The sequence below is a fragment of the Phyllostomus discolor genome, chromosome 3 (genome assembly GCF_004126475.2).
Source record: "Phyllostomus discolor isolate MPI-MPIP mPhyDis1 chromosome 3, mPhyDis1.pri.v3, whole genome shotgun sequence".
NCBI lineage: Eukaryota > Metazoa > Chordata > Mammalia > Chiroptera > Phyllostomidae > Phyllostomus > Phyllostomus discolor.
The window spans coordinates 212,853,554-212,866,747 of NC_040905.2; the positions used below are offsets into that span (position 1 = coordinate 212,853,554).

General features: G+C 69.9%; 1 protein-coding gene across 1 annotated transcript in view; it reads right to left on the bottom strand.

Moving 5' to 3' along the window:
* The window catches only part of CCDC187 (coiled-coil domain containing 187), a 36,878-nt gene extending 27,954 nt beyond the window's left edge, over positions 1-8,924 (bottom strand). Inside the window, exons 1-4 of the mRNA XM_036020140.1 lie at positions 8,829-8,924; positions 8,394-8,692; positions 2,090-2,595; positions 620-712 (exon numbers count right to left, since the gene is read on the bottom strand). Of these exons, the coding sequence (XP_035876033.1) occupies positions 620-712; positions 2,090-2,595; positions 8,394-8,692; positions 8,829-8,924 (994 nt within the window). The remainder of the gene's footprint in view (positions 1-619; positions 713-2,089; positions 2,596-8,393; positions 8,693-8,828) is intronic.
* Positions 8,925-13,194: the final 4,270 nt, after the last annotated feature.

Here is a 13,194-nt window from a genome sequence, read left to right on the forward strand (position 1 = left end):
CGCATCCCTCCCTCTGCTGTGGGAGTGGGGGGCCCCCGCCTGCCCCCCCATCACCTCTCGCCTGCTGGATAAACGCACCTGCCCCGCCGAAGCCCGAAGCCTAGCCCCCCCCCCGCCCCACCAGCGTTCAGGTGGGCTTGCCACCTGGAATTCCAAACCCCAAGCCAGGTGCCTTGCTCGACGCCGTGCGAGGAGAAAGCAGGCACGCCGGACTGCCACACCGCGTGTGGCGGGCCCACCTTCCCGCACGCCGGTCAGATGCACGTGAGCGTGCATGAGGAGCGTGAGAGCGTGGCCGAGGGCCTTTGGGGCAGAATAGGGGGCTTCGTGGACTTGCCCTTCGACACAAGTGGCGGCCCCCTGCACGGGCGGCCCCCCCACACACAGAGCCAGGCTCCACGGTCACCCGAGGTCCTCCAAGCACGGCAGAGCCCCCCCAACTCGAGCCCGACCCCTGGTGGCCCCAGAGGCCTCCAGCACCCCACATGCTGGGCAGTCGTACAGGTGCCGGTAGCCAGCTGCCCTGCACGGGAAACCACGTGCCCCCCCCCCCCCGCAGGGGGCCAGACCGCCGGCTCACGTCCCCGAGCCCTGCCAGCCCCAGAGGCACCAGACTCACCCCTGCCTTTGGCAGCCTTTCGGGTGGACAGTGTGGAGGGCTTCTCTCTTTTACAAGAGCAACTTTTCATGCTTTGGGGGTTTTCCTGTGGAACTTCAGGGAGAGAAGACGTGGGGAGGGGGGAAGGTAAGCAGTGACGCACAAGCAGGAGCCCCCGACCGGGTCCCACAGTGGTCCCGCCCCCTTCCTGGGCCTGCATGCCAGCGTGCATGGCTGAGCCCAGGGCTTGAGGGGGCGGGCGTGGCTGCCAGGGCCACCCCCTGGCAGGGCTGGGCTCACCACACCCTGCCTGACTCTCCACAGACTCTAAGTGTCTGGTGGCCGAGAGCCCCTGAGGACGGGAACAGCCTCCGGTCTCATCTGTACCCAACTCGGGGCTGGGTCTCGGAGCTCATGTTTGCTGAGTGAATAAATGACCGACTTGGCCCTTGGGTGAACCCAGGGCAGAGCAGCCGGCCCCCTGGGAGACGAGGAATGAGAGCCAGAGTCGGAGGGGACGTTGCATGGCTGGGTCCACCCCTGGCTGGACAGTCAGGGGGGCATGGAGACCCAGACAGGGCAGAGGCCGTCCAAGGCCCACCGTGGCAGACCGGAGGGGACGGCCAGCAAGCCAGTGAGTGTGAGAGAGCGGGCGGGGCCCACCAGGTCTCCCCAGGGGGAGGAGACCGGCCGGAAGGGCTCTCGGGCCTCCAGTGTGGCCAGGTCCGGCCTTGGGCCTCAGCTCCCTCACCTCCCGGCCGGAGGGACCTCAAGACCCGGACCCACGAGAAAGGACAAATCCTGTGGGACTCTACTCCTGTAAGGACCTAGGGGAGGCAGAGTCACAGTAGGAGCTGGGGGCCGGGGCTGGGGCAGGGGTGGGAGTGGGGGTTCCATGGGGACCGAGCATCCCTGTGGGAAGGCAGATGGTCCTGGAGAGGACAGTGGTGGTGGCGGCTGCACAGCGGTGTGACAGTCCCTGCTGCCACTGAGCTGTGCCCCGAGACGGGGTGGGGACGGCCTGTGTTGTGTGTATTTTACAGTTGTTTTAAACAAAGATATTACCTTAAAAGTGATTTTAACAGAAAAATCCCCCCTGCCTCCTAGAAAGAGTGGCCCGCCTGCCCAGTGAGAAAGTCCCAGGGCCACACCTCTACCTTCCACCCAACAGGGGCACTGTGCTTGGAGGTTTCTCTGAATTCCCACCCTCTCCCTCGCCTCTGAACCCCAGGCCGAGGTGGGGGGCACGCACCCTGTGTCTTTGAGGCCCTCCGGAGTCCCCTGCAAGCTGGCCCAGAGGCCCTTGGCGCGCGCCCCCACGTACCTGACCGTGATACCCATCAGCCAGCCCCACCCAGCACCCCCCGCCGCAAGGCTGCAGACTCCGGGCCCAGGGGACGCGTTGCATTGCACCTGGGTGGGTCCCCCCCACAGGCTCCCAGTACAGCTCTCCCACCCCACCTCCTCCTTCCAGGAAAATCTGCCACTGACCTGGGCAGGCCGGGGCCTCGGGGGGCTTCTTCAGCCTCTGGGCCTTCTGCCGGGGGGCCGGCACCAGGGCCTTGTGCAGGTGTGAGGCGCTGGAGGGCATCGAGGTGCCCAGGGAGGCGCAGCTGCCCTGCCACCGCACCTGGGCCCGGATCTTGTCCCTCAGCTGCTCCAGCCGCGGGCTGCTGTCCCTGTGCAGCCGCGGGCACCCCAGCACCTGCGGGGGCCGCTCCGTCCAGAGCTGGTGCGGAGGGGCACACGACTCGTGGCCCCCGGAGGAGCCGGACAGACGGCCCGATGACACCGAGCTGTCCCCATCCTTGCCCTCCTCGCCTGCTGTCCACAGTGGGTAGCTGCCGGCCTTCCCCAGGGCGCCCGGCCTCTCGAGGTGGTCGGACCAGGCCACGAAGGGCGCGCCCCTCAGGGCGCCTGGCTGCTCACAGGGCCCGGGCCTCCTCAGGGCCGCCGCCAGGCCCTTCTTGGCTGCAGAGGACCGCGGCCCGTCTGCCCTGCGGAGAGACGCAGACAGGGCGGGGAGTCACACAGCGCGCCCTCCGTCATCCAGGGGCCCTGCTGCTCCGGAGCTCCTCCCTGGGCCCCCGCCCTCAGGCTGAGAAGGGTGTGGGGGCCAGGAAAATGCCCCCATGCACGGCAGTCCCTCGGCACCCTCTCTCCGGAAAAATCCCTGACCTCAACCCTTCTGTCAGGCACCAGGAGCAGCCTGGCCTGCAGGCGGGGAAACTGAGGCTCGGGGCAGGGGCCCGGGGCAGGGACACTCTGGCCCCAGGTCCTCGCCCCTCATGGTGACGCAACCACCCCCCAGGGGAGGCCGTGCCGGGCGTGCGGACACGCGCACCTAGGTGGGCGCGGACGCTACCTGGGCCTGGTGCCAGCCCTCGCGTCCGCCGGTCCCCCGGGGGCCCCCGGGCAGAGGCGGCAGCGCCCCCGGCTGTCTCTGGGGTGGGGCTGGGCCATCGCCCCCAGGCAGATGGACACGGCCGAGCTCACGGGGCAGCCTCAGGGCCAGCTGCCGGCGTCCATTCCTGCTCCAGGTGGCCTGGCCGCCGCCCCACTGGGCTGCCGGCCGGTCCCGGCGCCCCGCCCACGGTGGAAAGCGTCAGGATGGTCATGGAACGGGGCGGGCGCGGTGGGCTGCCAGGCCCTGGGCTGGAAAATGCCTGGGGGGCTTCCTAACAAGCTGCCTCTTGGAGGGGCAGGAGAGAATTCCAGGTGGCCCGTGACAGCACAATAACCCCGTGTCACTCAGCAACCGGCCCTGTGAGCCCCCCACCCCCCAGTCCTCCCGGGGCGCTGGGGCCCGGGGCTGCTGCGTGTGGTCAGGGAGCTGCCAGGGCTGGGGCCGGGCTCGTGGCTCCGGTCGGGCCCAGGAGAAAGGAGCCCACCTGAGTCATGGCTGCCCAAAGGGGGGGCAAGCGCTCAGGCCCTGACTCCAGCACAGAAAAACAGCAGCCACCTCTCCGGGAGCCCCCGCCGCCGTCCGGCTGCCTGGGGCTGGTCGGGGGCAGCGGGTGGGGAAGGGCGTGGCCCCTCGGCTCTCCCTGGCCGGCAGGTGCGCAGGGCACCCTTCTGCTCACAGAGAAAGTAGCCAGAGCTGCCCTGGCACCAGGAGCCCAGGCCTGCTCGGGCTGCCTCCACCAGCAGCCTCCCTGTCACTTTTCTGGGGACCCTGGCAGGGCAGAGCTGGGGGGAGGCCCCAGGCTCTGTGGTCAGCAGGGCCCCCAGGAGGACAGGTAGTTCAAGTCCCAGCCCCGCCCCAGCCACAATGCAACCATGGGTGACCCAAGACTCCTCCTCGGCGCCCCCTGGTGATGGTGGGCCCCTGGTGGGAGGGCGCTGAGCTGGTGACCAGGCAGGAGCAGTCACGGGGTGGCCGAGAGGGTCAGGAGCTCTCATTAGGAATTAATTGTCCTGAAGGCCCCCCTTCCCGAGCGGAGCAGCCCCAGAGGAAGAGGAGTCTGCAGCCCAAGGGGGGAGAGGGGGCCGGGCTCCCCGCTGCCACCCCGGGTCGGTGCCCTGTGACACAAACGTCACACAGAAACTCGTGGGCGGCCCTGCTCCACTGCAGCCCCCAGGAGTGACGTCCCGGATGGAGCCGCCCCAGCAGGGGGCGCTCCTGGCCCAGCCGGAGGGGGAGGCAGCTGAGGTGCCGCCGGCAGCAGGGGGCGCTGGCTGCAGACGCAGGATGTCTGCCTTGGCCGCCAGGTGTGGTCGAGGGGCCTGGGGCAGGAGGCTGGATTCAGCCTGTGAGGCTCAGACCCCTCTCCTGCCTGTGGGGCAGGCTGGTGGGGTTGGGGGGGCTGGCACCCCGCCTCCAGGCAGGCCCTGCCCCGGGGTTGGGCAAGCCGCCCTCGGGCAGAGCCGTGGGCACAGGCGTGTCCCTGTGACGCGCTGGGTTCCTGGGAGCGAGGGACGCCGCAAGGGAGGGGCCGTGGTGTCCCCTGCCCTCCAAGACTGGACAGCCGAGGGGACAGGCGAAGGCTGCTCGCCCCCCTTGGGTTCCCAGAGCCCCCCCACACCCGGGCGGAATCCCTCAGTAGCCTTGCCAAGTGCACAAGCCCAGCCAGCGCCACCCCACCGGGCAGAGGCCTGAGCCCTGTCCTGAAGGGCCACCGCCCCGCCCCGCCCGTCCAGCCCCCACGTCAGTGTCCTCCTGGGCCTGCTCCTGAAAGGGCAGAGAGGGGAGTCGCTCCAGACGCAGGGGCCTGGTGCTCTTCCTTCCCACTGGCGGGGGGGGTTCAGCGGGGACCGAGGTGGGTCCCGTCCCTGCTGCCCCAGGTCCGGAGGGCACGCGCCTCCCGGAGGCCTCGGGACCTCCCTCGCCCCGCCGAGACCTCTGCAGACGTCCAGCCCCCGGCTGCTCCGGCCGCAGCCACCCTGCCCTGTCCGGGCTCTCGCGCCTGCCGGGTGCTGCTGTCTCTGAGCTGGGCTGCGCCCTTGCCCTCGCCCATGGGTCCCACAGGGCGAGGCCCAGGGCAGGCCACACAGCGGAGGCCACAGCCGGGGTGGAGGAGCACCCCCTGCAGGTCGCAGAGCTGCTCACCGACCCCCAGCCCCATGCGGACCCCACCGGCCTCCCACCCCGATGCCACGGTCTCGTGGACAAAGAGGGGCCACAAACCAACTTGACCAGCTCAGGGGCGGCCTGTGAGGCGGCTTTACACCCTCGGAGACCCAAGGAACCACGCGGGACGGTCTGAAATGAAGGGCAGGTCCCTGCAGGCAGCCATGTCCCGAGGTGGGGGGGGGCGTTTCCCTTCTCCCTGGACCCCACAACCCACTGGAGGGGCGCCCACGGCCCCTCACGGTAGGGTCCGCGTGCTCGGGGTTGACCGTCGGCTCCGCCCACCTGTGCAGAAGACGAGTCACTTCATCCGGCCCCAGAGGTCCCCGCGGTCTTTCCCGCCTCCCTCGTCCAGCACCAGCCAGGGTCACGTGAGCCCCCGTGGCTCTTCCTCTGACCGTTAAGGTACGAAATAAGGTGCAAAACCGCCAACACTTCCCGGCAATTGTCATCCGTTTGGGCGAAATAAATTCACGAAAATGCTTACAGGTCTGGAGGTTTCTGAGGTTGACACTCGCTGAGGAAGTTCCTCCCCCACCCACAACGGTGTGAGTGGGCCTGGCGTCCTCCCATTGTCGTCCCCCCCCCACGGGGGCCAGGGGCCGCTGGGGGCAGGGGCGGCCTGGCGTGGCCAACGCTCCTGGGGGGAGTCCAGCTCCAGTCCCCAGGGTCGGCCACCGTCTCCACTCCAGGGTCCCAGCAGGGTCCGAAGCCAGGCAGGGGGAGCTGGTGGCCCTGGCGGGTCCCCAAGGCCGTGCTGAGCCACCCCAGAGTGGGAGCGTCATGGGGGGCGGCTCCTGGGCTGGAAGAGCCCATGGGGCAGCCCACCCTCTGCTCCTGGCACTCCCCGGCGGAGCGTGGCGGAGAGGCCTGACTCCCGGACACACGGCGTGCCCGCTGGCGCCCGGGGCGGACTACTCGGCCCTCAGGAGCCACTGCGCTCACCGGGCTGGTGCGCAGAGCTTCAGCCCCCACCGTGGGGGGGGGGGGGTTCTTTGGAGGGTCGGAGACACAGGACACAAATGCAGACCAGGGAAGCCGGCACCTCTGTCCTCACCCGGCCACTGCGGCCCAGACTGCCGACCCCACCCGCCACACTATACCCACACAGCACCCGCAAGTGGTTCCTCCCTGGGGCAGCAGCCTCTGCCCTCACCCGGGGGGGCCGCACGTGCCGGCTGCCCCGTGAGGAGCGGAGCCCTGGGCCCGATGGCGGGTGGGGCGGACTTCCCGTTGGAAGCTGGCAGCCCTCTGCTCTGATTAGCCACCCTGTTTACCTGTCGCCACCTCACCCCTCGAGAGGCAGGTCTGAGCAGGCCCAGGCAGGCTCGGGGGGCAGTCAGCAGACCACGGAGGAGAAAGGCCTGCCACGCCCGCTCCCCCGGGGGCCAGAGACCACAGAGCCCTGGGCGGTGGCATGGTGCCCAACCGGCACCCACTCAGACCCAGCCCTGGGGACACAGCGGCCCCCAAACTGGCCTTGCAACAGGCCGGGCCCAGAAGCCACCCAGCAGCAGGGGCCGGGGAGGGCACAGGGGCCGAGGGGCCGAATGGAAGCTCTCTGGAGGCTGCGCCGCGCCTGGTCCCCATCGGGGGAGATGACCTGCTGGTGGCCGAGCCCCTGGGCACGTCAGACCCTGCTGCACCAGAGTACACACCACCCCCTGACATGCAGGAGCGCACATGCATGCACGAGCACACCAGGGTCCCCAGAGCGGGGCAAGCAGGCCAGGCCGGGGGGCTGCCAACAGCCTTCGTGGGGGGGTCTGGTCAGGGTGGCATTCCCCCCCCCCCGGCCTCAGCGCCTCCGCCAGGTGCTCCCAGGGAGGCAGGCTGACTCCTCGACACTGGCCGGGCCCCAAGGGGACTCGGGGCCACACGGAGGTGGCAGATGCCAGGGCGGGAGCCAGGTGACAGCGCAGCCAGCGACTTGGGAGACGGTTGGAGGCTGGGCGGAGGACGAGGTTGGGGGCGCCCGATGGAAGCACCACCGAGGGGTGAGGGGGCACAGAGAGAGCCAAGGACAAAGGGCCCAGGGCGGGGGCTCCCAGTCGGAGGCAGGGGCGCCCGCACCCCCAGACTCTCGGCCCAGCCGCGGCAGCCCCCCCTCTGCTAAGCTGGTGGGAACTGCGTGCCGTGGCCCAAAGAAGCCCCGGGCCCTTCTGCGTGGGACAGACTCCCAGACGTTGCGACAGAGAGCTCGGCAGGGAGCGCCACGCCCCAGGCCGGCTCCCCCAGGCCCAGGCCCTGCCCCCTGCTGGTTCTCTCGCCCTGTACCCCCACCCCGGGCCTGCTCCCAGCACCCGGCCGCGCAGAACCATGCCTAGAGCCAGCTGCAGTTTGGGGCGCAGGTGCGGTTTGAGCCAGCTGCAGCAGGGGCCGGGCCCTGCACCCAGCACACTCCCCGGGCAACGTGGGCGGCCCGAGGCTCCTCACGGCAGTGCGTGAGGGAGGAGCTGTCACCTGGCCCTCGGTCACACCACTCGGAGCAGAGACCTGCCCTCGGCACCGCCCCCCCCCCAAGCTGACGGGCACAGAGCAGGGACGCCGCCTCGGACCCCAGCGACCCGGGGAAGGAGCCTGTGGGGACAGACACCCCTGCCCTGGGGACCAAAACCGTTCCCAAGGGCTTATAGCAGTCTCCAGGGGCCCTGGCTCTTGGGGGGGCACAGCTGAAGGTCCCCTCCTGCCCCCTGCCTCAGCCTGGAACTCACACTCAACGGGAACCTTCTGGGAGGACAGGACAGCCCGGGGCCCCGGCCCTCTGCCCAAGGAGAGTGGGAGCCGGGCTGCTGTCGGCCACGGGCCCACCGGCCGAGACCACATGCAGGGCCATCAGCCTCAGCCCCCTTGGGGCCTGGGACAGTATTTACCCCCATTTCACAGATGGGGAAACCGAGGCAGAGTTCATTAGATGGCAATGCAGTGCTGCCTATACTGGGACCTGAGCCCACAGCGCAGCAGCCCAGCGGGGAGGGCCTGGCGTTGACCCTGAGGGGCCCCAAGCCCTCAGAGGGGCGCCCCAGATGGGAAGACCCCTCCCCAGGGGACCACGACAGAGGAAGGGCGGCCAGTCTGCACGCAGCCAAGTCCGAGGAAGACAGGAAGGCTATGCCACCCTCCTGACCTGCAGAGTCCCCACCCCTACCAGCTGCCGGCTGGCGTCTCCCTCCCCCCACCTCCCACCCCCGACCAGGGGCCTGGGGCAGGCCGCCCCGCACTCACCAGCGGGAAGGCTCCGGGTGTCCCTGTCTGCGGAAGGGCACCAGCCAGCAGCCGTGGCCCAAAGGCCAGCTGCGAGCAGAGCCCGGGAGCCCGGGGCCCAGCCCTCCAGGTCCTCGGGAGGTTAGGCCAGGAGGCCAGGAGGAGGCTGGGAGGAGGCCCGCCCCGCCCCAGGGTTGCCAGAGAAACCCAGGCGTCTGTCCCGTGGGGCTGCTCCTCCAGGCTGCGTATAGCCAGCCGCAGAGCCCGTTGGAGGGTGCGGCGCACCCAGGGGGCAGGCCTCCCCTCTGGGGCCCGGGGCACTGGGGGAGGGGGCAGGTCCCAGCTTGAGGGGGAAGAGGTGGGGGAGGGCAGGGCAGCTCTCGGCTGTGGTTCAGAGCCCTGCCCCCGCTCCGGGTTCTGGCAACTGGACTGGCCTGCGGGCCCCTCCCAGCCCACCTTCCCGGCTCCCTCCCCCTCCTCAGGGGGCCCCCAGCGGCCACCCAAGTCTCTGGTGGCCAGGAGCCCAGGAGGCCTGAAGGTAGATGGATCCATCCTGGCACTTCTGAAAAACTGCGTGGCATGGTCAGCTGGGACGGGTCACCCTTGGGCCTCGAGACAGCACCGAGGGCTGGGCGGCCAGAGGTTGGAGGAGAGAGCAGAGCACCTCAGGGGTCCAGCTACACCCACCTCAAAACCGGCAAAGCCCCCCCAGTCCTTGGAGTTGGCGTGGCGCCCCAGCAGGAGCACAGGGGGGTCGTGGGTGCCAGGCTTAGGGTCTGCGTGCCTCCCCGGCTGTCATACGGGGGTGCGGCCGTGTGCAGGGAGGGTGTGCTGCCCTGGAAACTGGGGATCGGGGTGCAGGCAGCCTGATGAAAACCCCTGGTCCTCCCAGCACGGCTTCGGGAAACGTGGGGACGGCGCCAGCAGGGGGCGCCCTCCCCCTGCCGCACCCCGGGAGCCAACCCCCACCCTGGGGTGCTCGGGGGATGGGGGTCCTCCCGGCCTCTGCTGCCCGGCCTCTGCTGCCCTCCCCCCAGAACTGTGTCCCTCCCCGCTAAGTAAACCTCTAGAAACACACTTTTTTGCCAAGAAACTGTTCTTGGTGTTCAGGAATGCGGGTTTGGGCAGAGGCTCGGAGTCGCCTGGTCTCGGGCCAGGGCCGGGCTCTCCGAGCGAGTTCGAGGTCGGGGCGGCTGTGTCCCTGGGCCGGAGGCTCCGGAGGGGGGCGACCCCCACAGCTGGCAGGCCCGGTGCGGGAGCTCTGTGTGCCTGCCCATCGTGGCCCCCAGAGCAGCGGGGTTGGGGGCTGGGGGCCTGGGCACTGGGGGTGCATGGCTCCCCATGCTCAGGCGAGACCTCCGGCTGCATGGGCTCCGGCAGTGACCTCTGGACCGAGACACCCGGTTCCAGCACCCTTGCCCTCCGTGGTGCCCGAGGGCTGGCCTGATCCGACCTCTCTGCACCCTGCGCCCCGGGGCCCGCGAACCCAGTTCCAGCTCTCCAGCCTCCAGAACCAAGGGCGTCTGTCTCCTCTCCCGCCCTCCTCGTCCGTCCACGGGAACTTCTGCGGCGCCGTCTGTTTAACCGGGCTCCCTGGGGGACCACGAGGACATGCAGGTGGTGGGCATGTCCCCCACCTGGGAGCCGGGAGGGAGACAAGTCCCCCCGCCCCAGCCCCAGCCCCTCCCGGCACAGCGGGTCGCTAGGGGGCGTTTTCACCAGCTCCTTGGGGTCCTTTCCCCAGGTTCTGAATCTGCCTGGCTCTGAGTTTTGACCAGCCCTGCAGGGAGGGGGAGGGGCCCTGGAGGTTTGGCTGGGTGGGCGGGGAGCCTGGGTGGGGGGCAGGAGGTCCCGCCCCTCTCTCCCTCCTTCCTACAGCTTCCCTGTCAACGGCTCTGCCCTGAGGGGTGGAGGGGGACAGGCCTCCTCTGGGAGGTGTGAGTGCTCCCCCAACACCCCCCCCCCCTCGCCGCCCTGGGAGATTTGCGGGTTGCAGGGGAGTGTGTCCAGCCCATAGATCAAATCATTAGGATCGGGGGCTTTCCAAGGGGGGCTCCCCAGGGCCTCCTGAGGACGCCTGCCTTGCCACAGGCGGGGTGCTGCCCACCTCCGGCCACTGCCCTGTGCACCTCGGGCATCGCCCCGGATTAGGGTCGGACACGGGGACTCCGCGCCCACAGGGATCCCAGGGTCCCTCCCTCTTCCCACCACACTGACCCGACGGTTTGGAAATTAGGGAGGGGCCGGCTGTCCCTGTCCCAGAGCCGCTGTGAAGAACCAGCCCAGGACATGGACCACCTGGCCGGCTGGGCCCCCACCAGCACACCGCACTCAGCCCTGCTCTGCTCTGGGGCCCTGGGGGCGGGGCACGCAAGGGCAGCTTGTAGGAGAGGGGGCCCCTGAGGAGGATGGGGGTTTCCGTGGCAACCGACAGCGGCCTGAGCTGGGAACTGCTAGGCAGAGGCTCAGGGAAGACACCCGAGTGCGTGAGGGTGGGATGGGGGCCGGCAGCGGGGAAGGGACCCGCTCTCCTGCGTCCTTTCCGTTTCATGGCTGCTGGACAGACAGATGGACATTGCACAGACACCCCAGTGAGGGCGCCCCCGGCTGCCACACGCCTGCCTCAGGCCTCACACCCACCCTGGCAGCTAGAGTAGCCCCTGTCTGCAGCAAGCCCAGGCGTGAGCCGTGCTGGCTCGGAGCAGGGGTGTGCTGGTACAGGGTGTGCTGGTGCGGGGTATGCCGGTGCGGGATGTGCCAGTGCGGGGTGTGCTGGTGAGGGGTGTGCCGGTGTGGGGTGTGCTGGTTTGGGGTGTAGCAGTCTGCACAGGTCCTGCCGTGCTCCCGGGTCCCACGCCCTCTGAGCAGGAGCACGGCCCCTTGGCCGGTGCCCTCCCCAGCCACATCCTCCCAGTGAAATGGCCACACGGGCCCGAGCACCCCTCCGTTCTCCCACCACCATCCTGCTCCCCTGTAGCCCTAGCCCCTCACGAGAGGCTGGCTCCTGTCCCCGCCAGCCTACCCGGCTGCCCAAGGCCATGGCTGGGAGTGACAGCGTCTGAGGGAGGGTAGGGCGTTAGGGCCCTGCCTCCTCCACACGGGGCTGGGTGTGGGGGTGGGGGTGGGTGCCGGTGAGCGGATCCCACAGGGACCTTCCAGGCATCTTCCAGGCCCTGCAACCATGCCCCAGGCTTGCAGGTGGCCTGTCGGTGAGCACCTGGGGGCCAAGGTGAAGTTCGGGGGCCAAGGCCAGAGGGAGTGCAGATGGGGTGGGGAGGGGACCGGGGTGGATGCCCTGTTCCAGGGTCCAGGTGCCCAGCCGGCAGGCCAGCTCCGGTCCCTCAGCCTGGTGGCCCCAGGGCACCTGGGCCCCCTCCGATGCTGCTGCCACATGGGGCGCCTGCGCCAGTGGGGCAGACGCGTCCCAGCCCCACACGGGCCTGTGTCTGGCCGTCCCCGTCCCGACCCAGGGCTCCGGCCAGGCAGGAGTCTGCCGCCGGCTGGAGGAGTGGGCACAGGTCCAGGTTTCTCGGCGACAGTGGCCCCGGCAGAGTGCGGGCGCTGCTGCAGGCCCTTGCCAGGGGCTTCCCGGGGAGAACCCCCGCCCGGCCTGTCCTGCAGAGGGGAGCTGCGCAGCGGGGGGCCGGGCCGGCTGGTGAGCAACAGAGCCAGAGCCGGGCCACACCAGCTCCCTGGCTCTGTCTGTGTCTCCCTCTCTCGCACGGTCTGTCTGTCTGTCCCTTTGCCCTCCCTCCCTCTTCGTCTCTGCCGCTCCCCAGCACTCACAGTGCCGCGGCCTGCCAGGCCAGGGGGGAGGGGAGGGGCACGGACAGGACGGGGAGGGGGTGTGGGTCACATGGGGCACGGGAGCACCGCCTGTGTCGTGTGCCTCGCTTCCTGCCCACAGGCCCCGGGGCCACACACGGGCTGACAAAGCTGGCAGCTGCCAGCAAGAGCCGAGGAATGCGGTGCGGCCAGGTGGCACTCGATGACTCGGGTGGAGTCCGGCCGCACGCAGCCTCCAGCTATTTCCGGGGCGTGTGCGTGTCATCCCCCGGCGAGGCGCTCAGGCCCCGCGTGTGGCCGGGCCGCTTCCTCCTGGCTCCCGGCTGCGTGCGCCTGTGGACCCCGGCGGCCGCTGCTCTCCGGGGGCTGGGAGGCCCCCAAGGTGAGGAAGTGGCTGTGGGTGACGCCGTGGTGGCCTCGTGGCAGTGGGGCACGTGCTCCCCGAACTGGGCAGGAGAAGCAGCTCTCTCTCAGGGCGACGAGCTGGTTGGGGGTGGCGGGAAGCCGGACGGTCTGCTTGGCCCTGAGCTCTCCCATTTGTGTCTCTTTCCCGCCCTCCCCCACCCTCCCCGTCCACCTCCTCCCTCCCCAGTTGGGGATTTACAGCAGGGGTAGGCCAGGAGCCCCCAGGCAACCCCCAGGTTGGACGTCCCAGCCCCCCCCCACTGGTCCTGGGGGAGCAGCCTTGCTGGGGGGCCCCCCCGCAGGTGGCCACAGGAGGAAGGCAGGGTCTGGGAGGCGGTGGCTGGGAGCTGCCATGGCACCATGGAGCACCCCCCATCTACCTGGGCCCTGGCAGACGCCTGGAGGGCCACAGAGTTCGCAGGTCCCGCCGAAGCCATGGGCCAGTTCTTCGTCCCTGCGATGGTCCCTGGGAGCCTGGCCCTCGTCCCAGGCCCACAGTGGCCTTGAGTGTCCACCTCCTCCGGGAGCCCAGGCCGCCCTGTACCTGGGGGAGCAGCAAGAGCCGTGCAACTGTCCACTGTCCCCTCCCACCAGGGCCGGCCGAGGACAGGTCCCGGAAGGGACCAGTCAG